The sequence below is a fragment of the Heterodontus francisci genome, chromosome 4 (genome assembly GCF_036365525.1).
Source record: "Heterodontus francisci isolate sHetFra1 chromosome 4, sHetFra1.hap1, whole genome shotgun sequence".
Taxonomy (NCBI): Eukaryota; Metazoa; Chordata; class Chondrichthyes; order Heterodontiformes; family Heterodontidae; genus Heterodontus; species Heterodontus francisci.
Genome location: NC_090374.1, coordinates 173,396,702 through 173,415,283, shown reverse-complemented (window position 1 = coordinate 173,415,283; position 18,582 = coordinate 173,396,702). Strand labels below are relative to the sequence as shown.

Sequence of the window (18,582 nt, the reverse complement as noted above, 5' to 3'; positions counted from 1 at the left end):
AGAAACAGAGTTAACGTTTCAGGTCTGTGATGTTTCATGTTCTGATAGACCTGAAACGTTAACTCTTTTTCTCTCCGCAGATGCGGAGTATTTCAAGCACTTTTTTATTACAGAAATCCGGGTCTAGATACTGAAATTGCATTGCTATAGCGCCTTTCACAACCTCAGGACGTCCTAAAGCAATTTACAGCCAATTCAGTATTTTTTGAAATGAAAACAGAAAGTGCTGGAAATACTCAGCAGGTCTGGCAGCATCTGTGGAGAGAGAAGCAGAGTTAACGTTTCAGGTCAGTGATCCTTCATCAGAACTGGCAAAGGTTAGAAAAGAATATTGAGCAAGTGAAAGAGAGGGGGTGGGGAAGAGAAGAAGGAGGAAGGTGTTTGATATGGCAGCAGGCAAGAGAGATTAACAAAGCTGTTCTGGGACAAAGGCAAAGAGTATTAATGCTTGTAGTGAAAGACAAAGCATTGTCCAGAGAGTGTGTTACCGGAGCAGGCCAAAGACAGAAATGTTGGCATGAGAGCAGCGGGGAGTGTTGAAATGACAAGCAACCAGAAGCTCGGGGTCATGCTTTTGGACTGAGCGGAGGTGTTCTGCAAAGCGATCACACAATTTAGTATACTGTATTCATCACTCACAATGCGGTCTCCTCTACATTGGGGAGACCAAACACAGATTGGGTGAACTAAAAACAAGAAATGCTGGAAATACTCAGCAGGTCTGGCAGCATCTGTGCAGAGAGAAGCAGAGTTAACGTTTCGGGTCAGTGACCCTTCAGAACTGACAAATATTAGAAATGTAAAAGGTTTTAAGCAAATAAAGCGGGGGTGGGGCAAGAGATGACAAAAGAGAAAGTGTTGATAGGACAAGGTCACAGAGAATAACTGACCAGAAGGTCATGGAGCAAAGGCAAACGATATGTTAATAGTGTGGCGAAAGACAAAGCGTTAGTACAGAGAGGGTGTTAATTGACTGTAAAATGAACAGCCCTGGCACCAAGCACAACATTTTAAAAAAAACGGTGGGCACATGAGAAACAAAGTAAACAAACTAAAATAAAATAAACAAATAAAAAAGGAAAAAAATAACTAAAAATAAAAAGGGGGGCCCGTAACCCTTTGAAATTATTGAACTCAATGTTCACTCCGGCAGGCTGTAGTAGCCTAATCGGTAAATGAGATGCTGTTCCTCGTGCTCGCATTGATGTTCGCTGGAACACTGCAGCAATCCCAGGACGGAGATGAGAGCAGGGGGGAAGTGTTGAAATGGCGAGCAACCGGAAGCTTGGCGTCATGCTTACGGACTGAGCGGAGGTGTTCCGCAACGCGGTCATCCAATCTCCATTTGGTCTCCCCAATGTAGAGGAGATCACATTGTGAGCAGCGAATACAGTATAATAAATTGAAAGTAGTACAAGTAAATCACTGCTTCACCTGAAAGGAGTGTTTGGGACCTTGGATAGTGAGGAGAGAGGAGGTAAATGGACAGGTATTACACCTCCTGCAATTGCATGGGAAGTTGCCATGGGAAGGGGATGAGATGGTGGGGATAATGGAGGAGTAGACGAGGGTGTCGCGGAGGGAACGATCCCTTCGGAATGCTAACGGGAAGGGAGGGGAAGATGCCTTTGGTAGTGGCATCACGCTGGATGTGGCTGAAATGGCGGAGGATGATTCTTTGGATGTGGAGGCTGGTGTGGTGGAAAGTGAGGACAAGGGGAACCCTGTCACGGTTCTGGGAGGGAGGGGAAGTGGTGAGGGTAGAGTTGCGGGAAATGGGCCAAACACGGTTGAGGGCCCTGTCAATCACAGTGGGGGGGAATCTTCAGTTGAGGAAAAAGGAAGACATATCAGAAGCATCGTCATGGAAGGTAGCATCATCAGAGCAGATGTGTCGAAGACAGAGAAACTGGGAGAATGGAGTGGAGTCCTAACAGGAGACAGGCTGTGAAGAAGTGTAGCCGTGGGAGTCGTTGGGCTGAAAATGAATATTAGTAGACAGCCTATCCCCAGAAATGGAGACAGAGAAGTCGAGGAAGGGAAGGGAAGTGTCGGAGATGAACCATGTGAAGGTGAGAGAAGGGTGGAAATTGGAAGCAAAGTTGATTAAGTTATCCAGTTCCAGGTGGGGGCAGGAAACTACACCGATACAGTCATCAATGTACCGGAAAAAGAGTGGGGGGAGGTTGCCTGAGTAGCACTGGAACAAGGAATGTTCGACATATCCCACAAAAAGACAGGCATAACTAGGACCCATGCGGGTACCCATAGCACACCTTTTACTTGACAGAAGTGAGTGGAGTTGAAGGAGAAGTTGTTCAATGTGAGAACAAGTTCAGCCAGGCGGAGGAGGGTAGTGGTGGATGGGGACTGGTTGGGCCTTTGTTCAAGGAAGAAGCGGAGAGCCCTCAAACTGCTTTGAGGAACACCTCCGCTCAATCCGAAAGCATGACCCCGAGCTTCCGGTTGCTTGCCATTTGAACACTGCCCCATGCTCTTATGCCAACATTTCTGTCTTTGGCCTGCTCTTTCACCACAAGCATTAACACACTCTTTGCCTTTGTCACAGGACAGCTTTGTTATTTAATCGCTTCTGCCCTACAAACACCTTCCCCTTTGTTCTCTTCCCCCACCCCCCTCCCCTTCACTTGCTTAAAACATAATTATTTTCTAACCTTTGCCAGTTCTGATGAAAGGTCACAGACCTGAAACGTTAGCTCTGTTTCTCTTTCCGCAGATACTGCCAGGCCTGCTGTGTGTTTCCAACACATTTTTTATTTCAGATTTCCAGCAACTGCAGTATTTTGCTTTTATATAAGTATTTTTTGAAGTGTGGTCACTGTTGTAATGTAGTAAATGCGGCAGCCAATTTGTGCACAGCTGACCCCCACAAATATGATCCTGACCAGATCTTCTGTTTTTGTGATGTTGGTTGAGAGATAAATATTGACCGAGGGCCCCTGGGAGAACTCACCTGCTGCTCTTTGAATAGTACCATTTGGATCTTTTATATCGCACCTGAGAGGGCAGACGGAGTCTTGGTTCAACATCTCATCTCAAAGACAGCACCTCTGACAGTGCAGCGCGCCCTCGGTACTGACCCTCCGCCAGTACGGTGCGCCCTCAGTACTCAACTTCCGACAGTGCAGCACTCCCTCGGTACTGACCCTCCGACAGTGCAGCGCTCCCTCCGTACTGACCGACAGTGCCGCGCTCCCTTGGTACTGACCCTCCGACAGTGCAGCGCTCCCTCAGTACTGACCCTCCGGCAGTGCAGCGCTCCCTCAGTACTGACCCTCCGACAGTGCAGCGCTCCCTCAGTACTGACCCTCCGACAGTGCAGCGCTCCCTCAGTACTGACCCTCCGGCAGTGCAGCGCTCCCTCAGTACTGACCCTCCGACAGTGCAGCGCTCCCTCAGTACTGACCCTCCGACAGTGCAGCGCTCCCTCAGTTCTGACCCTCCGACAGTGCAGCTCTCCCTCAGTAGTGACTCTCCGACAGTGCAGCGCTCCCTCAGTACTGACCCTCTGACAGTGCAGTGCTCCCTCAGTGCTGACCATCTGAGAGTGTAGTGTTCCCTTGGTACTGTGCCCTCCAACACTGCAGTGCTCCCTCTACTGACCCTATGACAGTGTAGTGCTCCCTGTGTTCTGATGAAAGGTCACAGACCTGTTAATTCTGTTTTCCGCTCCACAGATGCTGCCTGACTTGATCAGTGATTCATTTAGTCCTATTCCCCTTTTAATTTTTTTTTTTGCTTTCAAGTATTTTAAAAATATTTGTGCTACCATCAGGTAGGATATTCTGTACCCTAATAATTCTCCATGTAAAAACAATCTCGGAATCTCTCCCTTTGTTCTTATGGGAATCTTAAATTCATGCCTTCTAAACCATCAATTCACTAATAAATATAGGTTCTCCCAAAACCCCTAAAGTTCTGAAAGACTCTAGCATTTTGCCTCTTAACTTCCTTTGTTCTAATAAAGTGTTCCAGTTTCTCCAGTGCCTCCTCAGAACTAATGCTGCTAATCCCTCTCTGTGGCCTTCCCATCCTTACTAAATTAGGGTGTATGAAACTTATGCTTAGGAGATGTCGGAGCAGGAGTCGACCATTCAATTAATCATTGCTGATCTATATCGCAATTCCATTTACCTGCCTTGATTCCAAAATCCTTACTTAGCTTGTGCAAGAAAAAAATCTATCAATTGCCTTTTAAAGAATTTTCAATTGACCTAGCCTCAACAGCTTATAACGTAACTTTTTAACTGGACAGCATTTTTAACTGCAGCCGAAACAATGATTTGTGTCTGTATAGCTTTTCCTTTTTTAAAGTGCTCCATTTAGTGTATATTTTGCATAATTATTCCTCCAACAGATTATATATCCTCTTGTCTATCACGTGAATCTATTAGCCTGCTTACATGCCCAACTAAACAGATGCAAATTCGGGTTTGCTTTAAAAAAGTGTAAAGTGAATAAGTGACTCTCATTCTGAATGGCTAATGTAAAAGCAAAATACTGTGGGTGCTGGAAATCTGAAATTTGGCAGATGTTTTTGGATCCTCTTGACAGGCCAGTTTGGCCTCTGAACTTTGACCTATAACATCAGACACCAATTTCCAAATTGTGTTGTTGTATTGAGCTTGCTCTTGTAAATAATTAAGTGACCAATGCTAGTACTGACCCTCAAAGTAGCCAGAAGCGCTGCACAAAGAACAGCCAGGCGTTGTGCAAAGGACTACTGGCAACACCTATGCAGTCGTATTCAGCTGGCCTCAGACACCGGAAACATCAGAGGAATGTATGATGGCATTAAGAGAGCTTTTGGGCCTACCATCAAGAAGATCGCCCCCCCACTCTCAAGTCTAAATCAGGGGAAACGATCACTGACCAACGCAAGCAAATGGACCGCTGGGTGGAGCACTACCTAGAACTGTTCTCCAGGGAAAATTTTGTCACTGATACTGCCCTCAATTTTGCCCAGTCTCTGCCAGTCATGGATGAGCTGGACGAACAGTCAACAAAATCGGAACTCAGTGATTTAATTGATTCTCTAGCCAGTGGAAAAGCTCCTGAAAAGGATGGCATTACCCCTGAAATAATCAAGAGTGCCAAGCCTGCTATACTCTCATCACTCCATGAACTGCTATGCCTGTGCTGGGAAGAGGGAGCAGTACCACAGGACATGCGCGATGCCAATATCATCACCCTCTATAAGAACAAGGGTGACCGCGGTGACTGCAACAACCACCGTGGAATCTCCCTGCTCAGCATAGTGGGGAAAGTCTTCGCTCGAGTCATTTTAAACAAACTCCAGAAGCTGGCTGTGCATGTCTACCCTGAGGCACAGTGTGGTTTTCGAGCAGAGAGATCCACCATTGACATGCTGTTCTCCTTTCGCCAGCTACAGGTGAAATGCTGCGAACAACAGATGCCCCTCTACGTTGCTTTCATAGATCTCACCAAAGCCTTTGACCTCGTCAGCAGACCAGGTTTCTTCAGACTACTAGCAAAGATCAGATTTCCACCAAAGCTATTAAGTATCATCACCTCATTCCATGACAATATGAAAGGCACAATTCAGCATAGCAGTACCTCGTCAGACCCCTTTCCTATCCTGAGTGGCATGAAACAGGGCTGTGTTCTCACACCTACACTGTTTGGGATCTTCTTCTCACTGCTGCTCTCACATGGGTTCAAGTCTTCAGAAGAAGTAATTTTCCTCCACACAAGATCAGATGGCAGGTTGTTCAACCTTGCCCGCCTAAGAGCGAAGACCAAATTACGGAAAGTCCTCATCAGGGGACTCCTCTGACAATGCTGCATTAACATCTCTCACAGAAGAGCGGCACAGTGGCGCAGTGGTTAGCACCGCAGCCTCACAGCTCCAGCGACCTGGGTTCAGTTCTGGGTACTGCCTGCGCAGAGTTTGCATGTTCTCCCTGTGACTCCCACAGCCAAAGACTTGCAGGTTAATAGGTAAATTGGCCATTGTAAATTGCCCCGAATGTAGGTAGGTGGTAGGTGAATGGTGGGGATGTGGTAGGGAATATGGGATTAATGTAGGATTTGTATAAATGGGTGGTTGTTGGTTGGCACAGACATGGTGGGCCGAAGGGCCTGTTTCAGTGCTGTATCTCTAAATAATAAAACAAAGAGTGTCTGTAGAGACTCATCGACAGGATTGCGGCTGCCTGCAACGAATTTGGCCTCACCAACAGCCTCAAGAAAACGAACATCATGGGACAGGACATCAGAAATGCTCCATCTATCAATATCGGCGACTATGCTCTGGAAGTGGTTCAAGAGTTCACCTACCGAGGCTCAACTATCACCAGTAACCTGTCTCTTGATGCCGAAATCAACAAGCGCATGGGAAAGGCGTCCGCTGCTTTGTCCAGAGTGGCCAAGAGGGTGTGGGAAAATGGCACACTGACACGGAACACAAAAGTCAGAGTGTTTCAAGCCTGTGTCCTCAGTCTCTCGCTCTATGGCAGCGAGGCCTGGACAACGTATGTCAGCCAAGAGTGACGTCTCAACTCATTCCATCTTCTCTGCCTCCGGAGAATCCTTGGCATCAGATGGCAGGACCCTATCTCCAATGCAGAAGTCCTCGAGGCGGCCAACATCCCCATCATATACACCCTACTGAACCAGCAACGCTTGAGATGGCTTGACCATGTGAGCTGCATGGAAGATAGCAGGATCCCCAAGGACGCATTGTACAGCGAGCTTGTCACTGGTATCAGACCCACAGGCCGTCCATGTCTGCAAACGTGACATGAAGTAATGTGACATTGATCACAAGTCATGGGAGTCAGTTGCCAGCGATCCCCAGAGCTGGTGGACAACCATAAAGGTGGGGCTAAAGAATGGCAAGTCGAAGAGACTTAGCAGTTGGCAGGAAAAAAGACAGAAGTGCAAGGAGAGAGCCAACTGTGTAACAGCCCCGACAACCAATTTTATCTGCAGCGCCTGTGGAAGAAACTGTCACTCTAGAATTGGCCTTTCTAGCCACTCCAGGCGCTGCTCCACAAACCACTGACCACCTCTAGGCGCTTACCCATTGTCTCTCGAGATAAGGGGGCCGAAGAAGTACTAGCATTGGTCATTGCAATTGGGAGGTTGTAAAGGACAACAACTCAGTAAGTGAGATTAGTGAACAAATGTGACTGTTATAACGAAGTGACAACACTTATTCATTTTGCTTTAAAAAATTTGACCAACCTTGATGTATGCATTCAGAAATGTAAACCGAACTCTGTATATTTAAACAAGTTTGAATTTATAGTTCATTACTAATACTGTGAAGAGCACTCCTAACATTTCAGTGATATTGGGTTGCAGTTAGCATACCTCCCATTCAAACCACAAAGAGGTCGCCCTCGGGTCAGTAGCATACTTTCAATGACTCTAGGTGTGCCTGAGGAGTCAGTAGAAAATGACAATACTATGCTGTGCATGTCTTATTCCCTAAAGAAGGGGATTGAAATTACTTGTGTGGAACCATTACAGCATCAGGCTGCTTTCTGTACAAGCTGACGAGTTCTACAAAGTGATCAAATTCAAGTCTGGAGCCCTGTTTGTGAATATTTGTCACCAGCATAAGGGTGTGTAGCCCTGCATCTGGTGGTGTTTGATAAGAAATCTTCACCTGAATTCTTGAAAATCTAAGCTCCACCAAGGTGGGGTGTCTGATAAGTGTGGTTATGCAGTAGGCATTCTGCACAAATGTGTTACTCCTATTTCTGAGATACTGTGCAACATTTTGTTTTAACAAAAGTAGTTCTGCAACATTTTATTTCCACATGCACTAAGAACTATTGCTGAACTAGTAATCCAGAAGCTTGGATGCATAATCCAGAGAACGTGGGTTCAAATCCCATCATCACAGTCTGAAAATATGAACTCAGCTTAAAAGAAGTTTGGAAATAATAAGTGGAAACCAGTAAAAGCGACCATGAAGCTGTCAGATTGTCATAAAGAAACCACTAGTTCACTGACATTTTAAGGAAGGAAACCCGCTGTTCTTATTCTGGCCTAAATGTGGTTGACTTTTAATTGTCTTCTGAAGTAGCCTAGCGAGCCATTCTGTTTTTATCAGGTTAACTAGGATGAACAATAAGATAGAATTGAAAAACAGAACTTTTGTTAAACTTGTACAGGACCTTGATGAGAGCACACTTGGAATATTGTGCACAGATCTGGTCTCCAGACTTTAAGAAGGATATAGAGGTGATAGAGAAGGTGTAAAAAAAAAAGATTCACCAGGATGATACTAGAACTGAAGATATAACTACCTATCAAGAAAGACTGACATGATATGGCTTTTTAGAAAAGAGAAGGCGGAGAGGTGACTGAATAAAGACCTTTAAGATAATGAAAAGGTTTGAGAAGATAGATGTGGAGAAAACGTTTTCACTTGTGCAGCATCCAAAACTAGGGGCCATAATTATAAGATGGTCACTAACAAATCTAATAAGGAATTCAGAAGAAACTTCTTCACCCAGAGAGTGATGAGAATGTGGAACTTGCTACCATATGGAGTGGTTGAGGCAAATAGCGTAGATGCATTTAGTGAGAAGATAAGTACATGAAGGAGAAAGAAATAGAAGGATAGGGTGAGATGGAGTAGGGTGGGAAGAGACTCAATGTTGAGTATAAACAGCAGCACAGACCAATTGGGGCGAAAGGCCTGTTTCGGTGTTGTAGATATGATGTAAATTTTGGTCTCGCCAGCAACACCCACAGCCTGAGAATTAGGGGGAAAAACAAACCATCTTCAGAGGCTTATGCCTTCAGTGCAGTGGCTCAGTACAGAGAAGTTGGCTTAAACTCAAGTCTCAGGTATGCCTCAAGATACCCAGTTGCAGTTACAGCTTAATAGAGTATCCGTTCAGGGGTTATTTTAAATACAAAGAGCTACAGCTGTTTCAGTGTCATTGACAACATGTGAAAAGGCAGTATGGTTATCAAGCGAAACAGAACATCCAGGTTATCACAAGGAATCTTGCTGGCTCATTATGCTTGGAATGAATAAACCTATTGCAAAGGTGAGGAATTGAAGGGATGGACTTCTGTACAGCAGTATTTCCACAACAGCTTATCTATTCCCTCCAAAGTGCAGTGGTGCGTGGTCTTGTACATTGTGAAATTTAATCTCAACAGCGTGCTAGGCCCAGATTATTGTCTCTAATATCCTAGGTCAACAATCAATAGAGAAGATTCCTGTACCCAACAGCTCTACCAAAGAGATAATTAGTGTCAGGACATCAGTTGTTTTGTGGAGTTCACTTGTAAGGCAATATATTAATGAAAGTGAATGGTTCTTGTGCTCCCAAGCTACAGTAGGTGGTGGGTAAGTGGTAGCCGTGGCATGGCCACATCATCTCCCAAAGCACTGAAGATTTTGCCTCATGCCGGATCTCTAACCTCACAAAACAAGCCAAACAATGGACTGGTAGAGGCTGCCACCCCAAAGTAAGTTTAATGCCAAACTTACCTTATTGTGGAAAAGGATTGCTCCTGCAGGCTCCATATTTAAACCCATAGCCAGCCACCACTGGGTTCCCTCCAAATTGCCCCCCCTGGCTGCGCTTGCTCCAATGGTGCAAAGCAGTGCAGTCTTCAAAAATGCAAACTGCCTCGGATTGCCCCAAGGCTTGTGTCATGGTGCAGTTCAAGCCTCTTGTCTCAGTTGCAGTTGAAGAACTAGACCATGCATTAAAATCCAGACTTTTAACACCAGTAGTCAAAAGCAGCATATTTTCATGTCCTTAATTGTAGAGGTATAACAGCACATGACATTCCTGCAAAAGTGGTTTATTTAAAAGAAAAGTGTATTGGATTCTCCTTGACTCAAAGAACAAGGAGTGGTTTCTAGGACATGTAGTAGGTTAAAGGGCACACACAATTGATTTCAATAGAGAAAAGTGAATATCACAGGTTGCAAATCAGTAAATAATTTTCTAGAATCAAGTTCAACTTTCTTTTATTAGTTCTTGGCTGGTCATTTCTTTATAAGTGCTTTCTACTTGATTCAAAGCATTGGTTGACGAAACTGAATTTCAGTTTGCCCTGGATGCTGTGCAGTATTAAACCATGTCCACCAGGGGATGCCAAACATCTCCCCACTTAATAAATGTTCTCCTTACAGAAGAACGGCTGCAGCAAGACATAATTTAAATAAATGTAGAGGCTCAACAATTGTGTAACACTTAAATAATCTGAACATGATTGCTTAAAGGAAATTTTTTTTTACAGATGATTCTACTTCAGAATGGCAGCAAAACCCAAGTCCTATACAAATCTACATACATAATATGCAGCATAAATTTTAGCAGGCCATTCAATTCTATATTATACATCTCAGAAGATAATTTTGTCAGACAATTTCTGTACAATACTTTTAAGTGGACATTAAGTTATAGGAAGCATCTCTCAAGCAAACTCCTTTACAATTTTCAAGATATTTATTTACAGAGACCTTTAAGACCACCCCAAAAGACTTCATTAAAATAGACCTTTTGTCATTTTTAAAATAGATATCGAGATGAAGTGCACACATTTCTGTAAACTTTTTTTTTTGTTTTAGATTGACATAAGCAAAACTAGGGTTTCTAGAGTAACTGTTAATGTAGTCATGTGCAAACATTGCAATTCAATGCAAGTACAAAGGAGACAATTTTATCCAGAGACTGATCAAAAGACTGCTTCTTAGGAAATTTAGCAAAATAGAAGTTAACATTTACGCTTTAGGCATAAGTGTTTTTGGCATCTGAGAAAAAACTTTTTTAAACTACCAGATACTGAAGTGTATGCAATCAAAACTACCAAAGTAGCAAAATATAAATCTGGTAGAATTTCAGAACCAGTAAAAATGACACCGCTTTTCAGTTGATCAGGTGAGATCACAAAAATTAAAAAAAAAAATAAACTGCATTTATACAGCAGCAATACAGACTTGGTGCTGAAGTGTGAAATGTTCTTTGTGAACCCTGTACTGTTCAATGTCTGTTGACAAAGTTAATGGCATCTGCCAGAGTTTATACAATCCTGTTTACTAAGCAGTCTCCCAGTTTAATTCTTCAAGAGCCAGAGTGTAGGAAGTATCCTTTGTTTCCAGGTGAAGGAATGCTCAGGCTGGAATTAAACTCTTCATCTGTTGCCATCTGTTCAACTAGTTCTTCATGTTGATTTACTAGATAAAAACACAATTCATCTTGAGTTTATAAGGGAAGCAGTTGTATTAAAGATTGTAATGTTACAATAACCTTCAGAGGATGCAATTCTATACAAGTTTGTTTAAATGAAAAACACATTTTAGCATCTTAAAATAATTCATTTTAGGAATATACTTTGCAGATCCCTGTACAAGTAATGCCAATTGTCATGCTGGGCCCCCATATGGACATTAAATTTCAAATTGTTGCTGGGAAGAAGAGAAGGCCTGTTACAAGGACTGCCAGACACGTGGATGGAGGACATTTGCATACCAATGGAGACAAGAGAAGTTCCTTCCCTTATCCGCTTAACCTAAAATTGACTTCAATCACCAGGTATTGTGTGTAAGAGGAGACATTCCAAGGTCTGCTAGGACAAGAGAATCCACAAACACAGAAGTGGTTAAACCAGTTGGCCACATGACTAACCTGCTGGCCAACTTGGGAATTTTTGAATTGTGCAGAGAGTTTTTGAACTCAAAGATACTGTTTGCTCCTGGACTGTAAAGACCTCTCCTGTCTGCTCCCATCTCTTTCTCATGGAACTCCAAATCCACTGAAGACGTGAACCTCAAGAGAAAAGTCTCCTACATCGAACAAGGTTTAAGAAGAATACTGGGCCCCAACGAAAAACAAGATCTACCTACAATCAAGGACTCTACAGAGACGTCGAAGAACAGTAACCAAAACCATCTTCAGATGTTGCCTCAAACTTTTCCACTTTATTTCTTCTGCTCTTTTCTGTCACTATCTGCATGTGTGCTTATCGCGTATGCATGCTAGCATAGGCACGTCGTGTATCCGTAGGTGTTAACCAAATTAGAGTCTATGTTTAATAAATTTCAACTTTTCTTTAAACCTAAGAAAACCTGTTTGGCTGGTTTATTTGCCTTACAATTGGAAACCGGTGAACAAGGATTCACCAATGGGGAGCGAAAAACACAGTAAGACCAGGTGAAGGCTGAGAGGGAATCCTAGACCACTTTCTCACCTGGTCGTAACACAACATAACATGGCAATACTTGTGGAATAAAGTTATTTTTTAAAGCAAGACAAACTTTTCTTCAAAGCCAAGCATGACAGGCTAGATTTTTGTAATTTTAATTAAAACACATTTTGGATGCCATTTTTTGGGCACCCTCATATCTCATGTATGATGGGTGGTGACTGAGGTGAGGCTACAGCTTGGTGGAAAAGTACAGCTGCCGTTTAGATAGCTGTGCTACTCTGCATTGTATCAATTTAAAATGTAATTCTTTATCTACTTGATAGCTTGGTGTTGGCAGAGCAAGATTAGTGGCTCCCAAGCCAATACATAGTTTCCTTTGCTTGTACAAACCATATGAAAATTACAGTTCTACAAGAATTAAAATCATTCCATTTTAATACAGAATTCGATACAAAAATATTCATTTATGTCAAAATAATCATAACTGTGTACAATTACTGCACAATGGCTTATTTTGCTCGTTGGACTTCAGCTGGAGTACTGCGTCCAGTTCTGGCCACCTCACTTTAGGAAGGATATGAAGACGTTCGAGAGGGTGCAGAAAAGATTCATGAGAATGATTCCAGGGATTAAGATCTTCAGTTACGACGATAGATTGGAAAAGTTGTGACTGTTTTCCTTGGAGAACAGAAGGCTGAGAGGAGATTTGATAAAGGTATTCAAAATCACGAGGGGTCTGGACAGAGTAGATAGAGAGAAGCTGTACCCACTCATAAAAAGATCAAGAATGACAACGAGAGGGCACAGATTTAAAGTAATTGGTAAAAGAAGCAAAAGCGACAGGAGGAAAAACTTTTTCACGCAGCGTCTGGTTAAGGTCTGGAATGCACTGCCTAAGTGTGGTGGAGGAAGGTTCAATCAAAACATTCAAAAGGGAATTAGACAATTATATGAAAAGGAAGACTGTGCAGGGTTAGGGGAGAAGGCGGGGAATGGCACTAGGTGAAATGCTCGAGCGCCGATGCAGGCATGATGGGCTGAACGGCCTCCTTCTGTGCTGTAACAATTCTGTCCTTCTACCAAGAACAGCCAAATCGCCTTGAATCACGATCTGCACACTGATTAATTTTCTTAACTTTTTTAAAAAGAGGAAATAGCTTCAAGGCGAGATTCACAAGCTGAATCAACTAAATAAAGCACATTCTTCAATTCAATAAATGAAATTCCTAATTAAATATTGTGGAACTGCGGTGATTTCAGCCGACTCTGTACTGTAGCTGGATGTGCTTCTTTGCCCATTTCATCAAATTGTCAGTTGCCTTAAAATATCAGTGTCTGGATTCAATCCAAATTTTTTTTTCCAAGAACGACAATTATGAAAACAAGAACTTTTTGAAACCACTACCAGGCAATGGCCATCTCTAACAAGAGAGAATCTAACCATGTCCCCTTGACATTCAATGGCATTACGATCACTGAATCCCCCACTATCAACATCCTGGGAGGTTACCATTCACCAGAAACTGAACTAAAGTAGCCATACAAATACTGTGCCTGCAACAGCAGCTCAGAGGCTAGGATTCTTGTGGCGAGTAACTCACCTCCTGACTCCCCAAAGCCTGTCCACCATCTACAAGGCACAAGTCAGGCGTGTGATTGAATACGCTCCACTTGCCTGGATGGGTGCTGCTCCAACAACAATCAAGAAGCTCGACACCATCCAGGATAAAGCAGCCCTCTTGACTGGCACCCCATCCACAAATATTCACTCCTTTCACCACTGACGCACAGTGGCAGCAGTGTGTACCATCTACAAGATGCACTACAGCAACACACCAAGGCTCCGTTGATAGCACCTTCCAAATCCACAACCTCTACCACCGAGAAGGACAACAGCAGCAGTTGCATGGGAACACCACCACCTGCAAGTTCCCGTCCAAGTCACATACCATCCTGACTTGGAACTATATCGCCGTTTCTTCACTGTCGCTGGGTCAAAATCCTGGAACTCCCTTCCTAACAGCACAGTGGGTGCACCTACCCCACATGGACTGCAGCGGTTCGAGAAGGCAGCTCCCCACCACCTTCTCAAGGGCAGTTATGGATGGGCAATAAATGCTGGCCTGGCCAGCAACGCCCATATCCCACGAACGAATAAAAAAAAAACACCATCTCTTAGCACTACCAAGACAGTGGGCATCTTCTCTCTGGCTCTGCCAGTTCCACTGTGATGTAGTTGCCAGGTAGATAAAAGATTTTCACCCAGAAGGAGGTTGGAATATGGAATGCACTGCCTGAAGAGGTGGTGGAGGCAAGCACCCACACAACACTTAAGTATTTACATGAGCACTTGAAACGCCATACAAGGCTACGGGCCAAGTGTGGTAATATGGGATTAGAATAGTTGGGTGCTGGATGGCCGGCACAGACACGATGGGCCAAAGGGCCTGTTTCTGTGCTGTATGACTCTATGACTGTATGACTCTATAAGTGACAGCAGCACAGAATTGTCTCTCCCTTCCACCCTGAGATACTAGGCCTTTGCTCAGGCCCCTCTCCAAAGCAAAACATCTGAGATAAGGAAGTCTGGAGTGGTGGCTATCCAGCCATTCTGTGGCGCTTCGCTTCTAACATGCGGCAACAGTTTGCTGTCCTAACCACATTATTCTTGGAATAAGTTATCTACATGGGGCAAACCACTTCATTCTTTATCACTGATAGTATTAAGTAACTTGCAAAGAATGACCAAGCAAATTTAGTCTGTTGTGTTTAGAACCTCAACTAATAGAAGAATTCTGAAGTATCCGCCACATTTTTGCAAAGTGCTCATAATCTTTCTTCATTCTTGTTCACAACTGATGAAATTTAGAATAACTGAAATTGCACAGTGCATGTTTTATCCTAGTATCTTCACCTCCAGCAAGTATGTTCCCCTCCCCTGCCCTATGTCTTTGCAGCAAGTGAGTTTTACTTCAAATTCATGAACAAAACTGCGAACAGAAATTCTTATCTAGCTGAAGTCGACCTTCAAAAGTTTTGCACAAAGGAAACAAGGGCCACCAATGAAAAGTAATTTATTCGCTCTGGAATAGATTATAGCTGGGAAACATTTCAGTTGTTGGAAAGGCCCAGTATAGAATCCGTGCTTCTCAAACGTGTGCATATGCCCACGTTTTGGACACAATGGAAAGGCTCAGTCCACTTCACCTGCCTGTTCAACTTAGTTACTGCCACTAACTTAAGGAAAGTCAGAATCATGTTGGTACCTAGGTTAACTGGAGTTCATTCAGATGTAAAACTGGGGCTGAGGGGATATGAATGTGGAGTCAAATTCCTCATTTTCCAAGCATTTGACCAAAGACCCAATTTGCAAACTACTTCAACCTGACACAGTACACCCTTGTTTTATACATTAAACCACCAGTTTGGATTGTTCTCACTTACTGCGATTGATCATGAATGTGGGTACATTGCCTCCAGTTAAAGTAGTTTATTCGAACCAGAATACCTCTACATGAAAATACATAGTGTTGCTTTGTGTTGGAGGCACTTCAAAAGGTCTCAGCGCCACTCAGAGGTGACTTATATAGGTTTTCAAAATTGGTCAGTATTGTATTCAAAACATTAAATGCAAAATTACCTCACAAACAAATTACAGGACATGGTATTGGATATGGAAGTTTTTAGTTTCAAAAACGAACAGCACTGATATGAACTTTTCTGCTGCATTTAATTTGATTAACCTTAAACAGAGATTTTAGTCAAGTGTGCCAGTATAAAAAGTGACTCTTAAGTGACAGTTTATAGTGATAATCCCAAGTTTCAACTGTTACATTAGGAGAACCATGCTCTTTTCCAAGAATTACGTTGCTATTCATTTTCAACCCCTGACCACGCTGTTCACTTTGGGTGGGCAGCAAAAAACTGCACATGTGCAAGATAAATTAATTCCCCAGGATTACAAAATTATTAGAAACAGCCCCGAGAACAGCTGACTTTTCCGTCGAGTGAACGAAGGCTAGAAATGCTTATCATCTGTTCCAAAGATGTACTGTTGGTAACTAGTTATACTTTTGAGTAGAATGTGTCACGACTAATGATCCCTCCAAAATCATTAGCAATCAATACGATTTGGGCACCAGCCTAGACTTTCCTGTCGTTATAAAGTCCTAAAATAATTCTTGGTTTTAACTTTGCACACAAAACGTTCAACTTTCAGAGTATTTGTCAACTCAGATGCTTATGACTTCTAGCCCAAAACTTCAAAGCATTTCATGTCGTTGCAACATGTAAATTGGACAAAGATCACTTTCAGTATTCATTTTATGGGTGTTTACTTTGCCCTCTTAAAACAGTTGCGCAATCACAAACCTAAATTGGTTTTCCTCTTATATCAGTTCTTTTTGTTAAGGTGAACAGAATGACTAGTAGTAAAGGAAGAAAATAAAACCCGTAATAGGTTGAGGGTTCGAGCCCCACTCGAGACTTGAACACATAATCCAGATCAACACTCTAGTTGAGATGCTAAACCAAGGTCTTGTCTGCCCTCTCAGGTGGAAGTAAAAGATCCCATAGTACTATTTTGAAGAGGAGCAGGGGAGTTTTCCCTGTTGACCTGGCCAATATTTATCCTTCAACCAATATCACTTAAGACAGATTATCTGGGCATTTGTGGGATCTTGCTGTGTGCAAAATTAGCTGCACTCTTCCTGTATCACAGCATAGTACTTCATTGGCTGTGAAGCACTTTGTGACGTCCTGAGGTGGTGAAAGGTGCTACAGAAATGCAAGGCTTTTTTAAGCACAGTCAATAGAAAAACAACTTGTTTCTGGAAGGAAATCATAAAAGTAGGTGCAGAAACATCACTAGTTACCAGATCACCATAGACAAAAATAAACATGTTAACTAAACTTTTATTTTCTACAGGCACTCCCTGTAGACAAACACAAATACTATTCAAACAACCAACAAGGAAATGACCTTGCTGTTGCATGCAAACCTATAAATTGCCTCCATAAACCCAACTGCCAAACCGCCCAGCATAGCACATTTAAAGACACTTATTTACCTTAAAAAAATATCATCTCAGGAGAGGAGCTGCTGTGTGCTTTGCTCCTCATTTCACATGTTAAGCTCAATTGCTAACCTGATTGCCAGAGAGTGTAAACAGATCTTATCTTGCTGTAGTACAAATCCTTATGTCATACAGCAAGATTTGTACATCCAAATATCCTCAGCTTATAACAGGGGAACTGTCATTTGAGAAAGTACCTAAACTGCACTTGCAAAATAGGGCATTATTGCATCTAACCTAGTGTGTCTATTGGATGTAGGATGTGACACAATTTGCACTGATTTAGACAATTATTGCCGAAGTAATTAGTTTGCTGCACAAAAATTCTTGCACTAACTGGGAGAGTCACTAAATTACGACACTAAAATAGTTTAAACTGGTAAGACAGGTAGAGATCTGGTAAAAAAAAATGTAAGTCTGAAGGTAGAGGAAATAGGAAATGAGAGTGAAGGTCAGACCAAGGTAAGGAACCAGGGTAACAGTCAGAGAACAAATACAGTTATAAAACAGAAGTATAAAGGAATGAAAGCTAAAGTAAAAGCAACATCTATTAAAGATGAATTAAATTGCATCTACAGCAATGTACACAGCATCAAAATAAAACAGGGAACTGGAGGCAATAATCCACAGCGAAGAACTGGATGCAGTAGGCATAACTGAAACATGGCTACACAAACAGCAAGACTGGCAACTAAGTATTGCAGGTTATAACAATGGGAAAGGATAGGGAAGGAGGAAGGGGGATTCAACTAGTGTTAATTAGAGATACCATGGTAGCAGAACAAAGGAAGATAACTAACAGAAAATTAGAAACAGAAATAGATAAATAAAAAATAAGAGGAGATTGGTCATGCTAATAGAGATATACTTCAGATCACTTAAATAGTGAAAAGGAGATGGCAGAAGAAATATGTAAATAAACGTGAAATGAGTAAAGCACATAGAATAATAATCATGGGAGATTTTTAACAACTCCAAATAAACTGTTACGGCCAAGGTGAGGGGTGGGTGGTCACAGTTTCCCCTCTTCCTCTTATTTGACCACAACAGGGTTTATTCTTTTTGAACAGTGGTTGTGCTTACTACCTCAGTGAGTGTTTTACCTTTTACCTTTAATGTGAGCGTGAAAGAACTGATTTGACCGGTTTTCTTGTGTTTAAACAAGAAAGAGGTAAGTTTATCATACTCAATGTCGATAAGGAATGAAAACGGACGGACCATCCGGTATCGACCTAGGCACTGGAAATGACAACGGCAAACCCAGCCATGTCAACCCTGCAAAGTCCTCCTTACCAACACCTGGGGGCTTGTGCCAAAGTTGGGAGAGCTGTCC

General features: G+C 42.7%; 1 protein-coding gene across 8 annotated transcripts in view; it reads right to left on the bottom strand.

The window, feature by feature from the left end:
- Positions 1-9,816: 9,816 nt before the first annotated feature.
- pip5k1ba (phosphatidylinositol-4-phosphate 5-kinase, type I, beta a) overlaps positions 9,817-18,582 on the bottom strand; it is a 163,958-nt gene continuing 155,192 nt past the window's right edge. For all 8 annotated transcript variants that reach the window (XM_068030551.1, XM_068030558.1, XM_068030557.1 and 5 more), the window contains one exon: positions 9,817-11,203. Coding sequence is in view for 1 of the 8 variants with exons in the window: in XM_068030555.1 (XP_067886656.1) it covers positions 11,201-11,203 (3 nt within the window). In the remaining 7 variants the exon portion in view is untranslated. The remainder of the gene's footprint in view (positions 11,204-18,582) is intronic.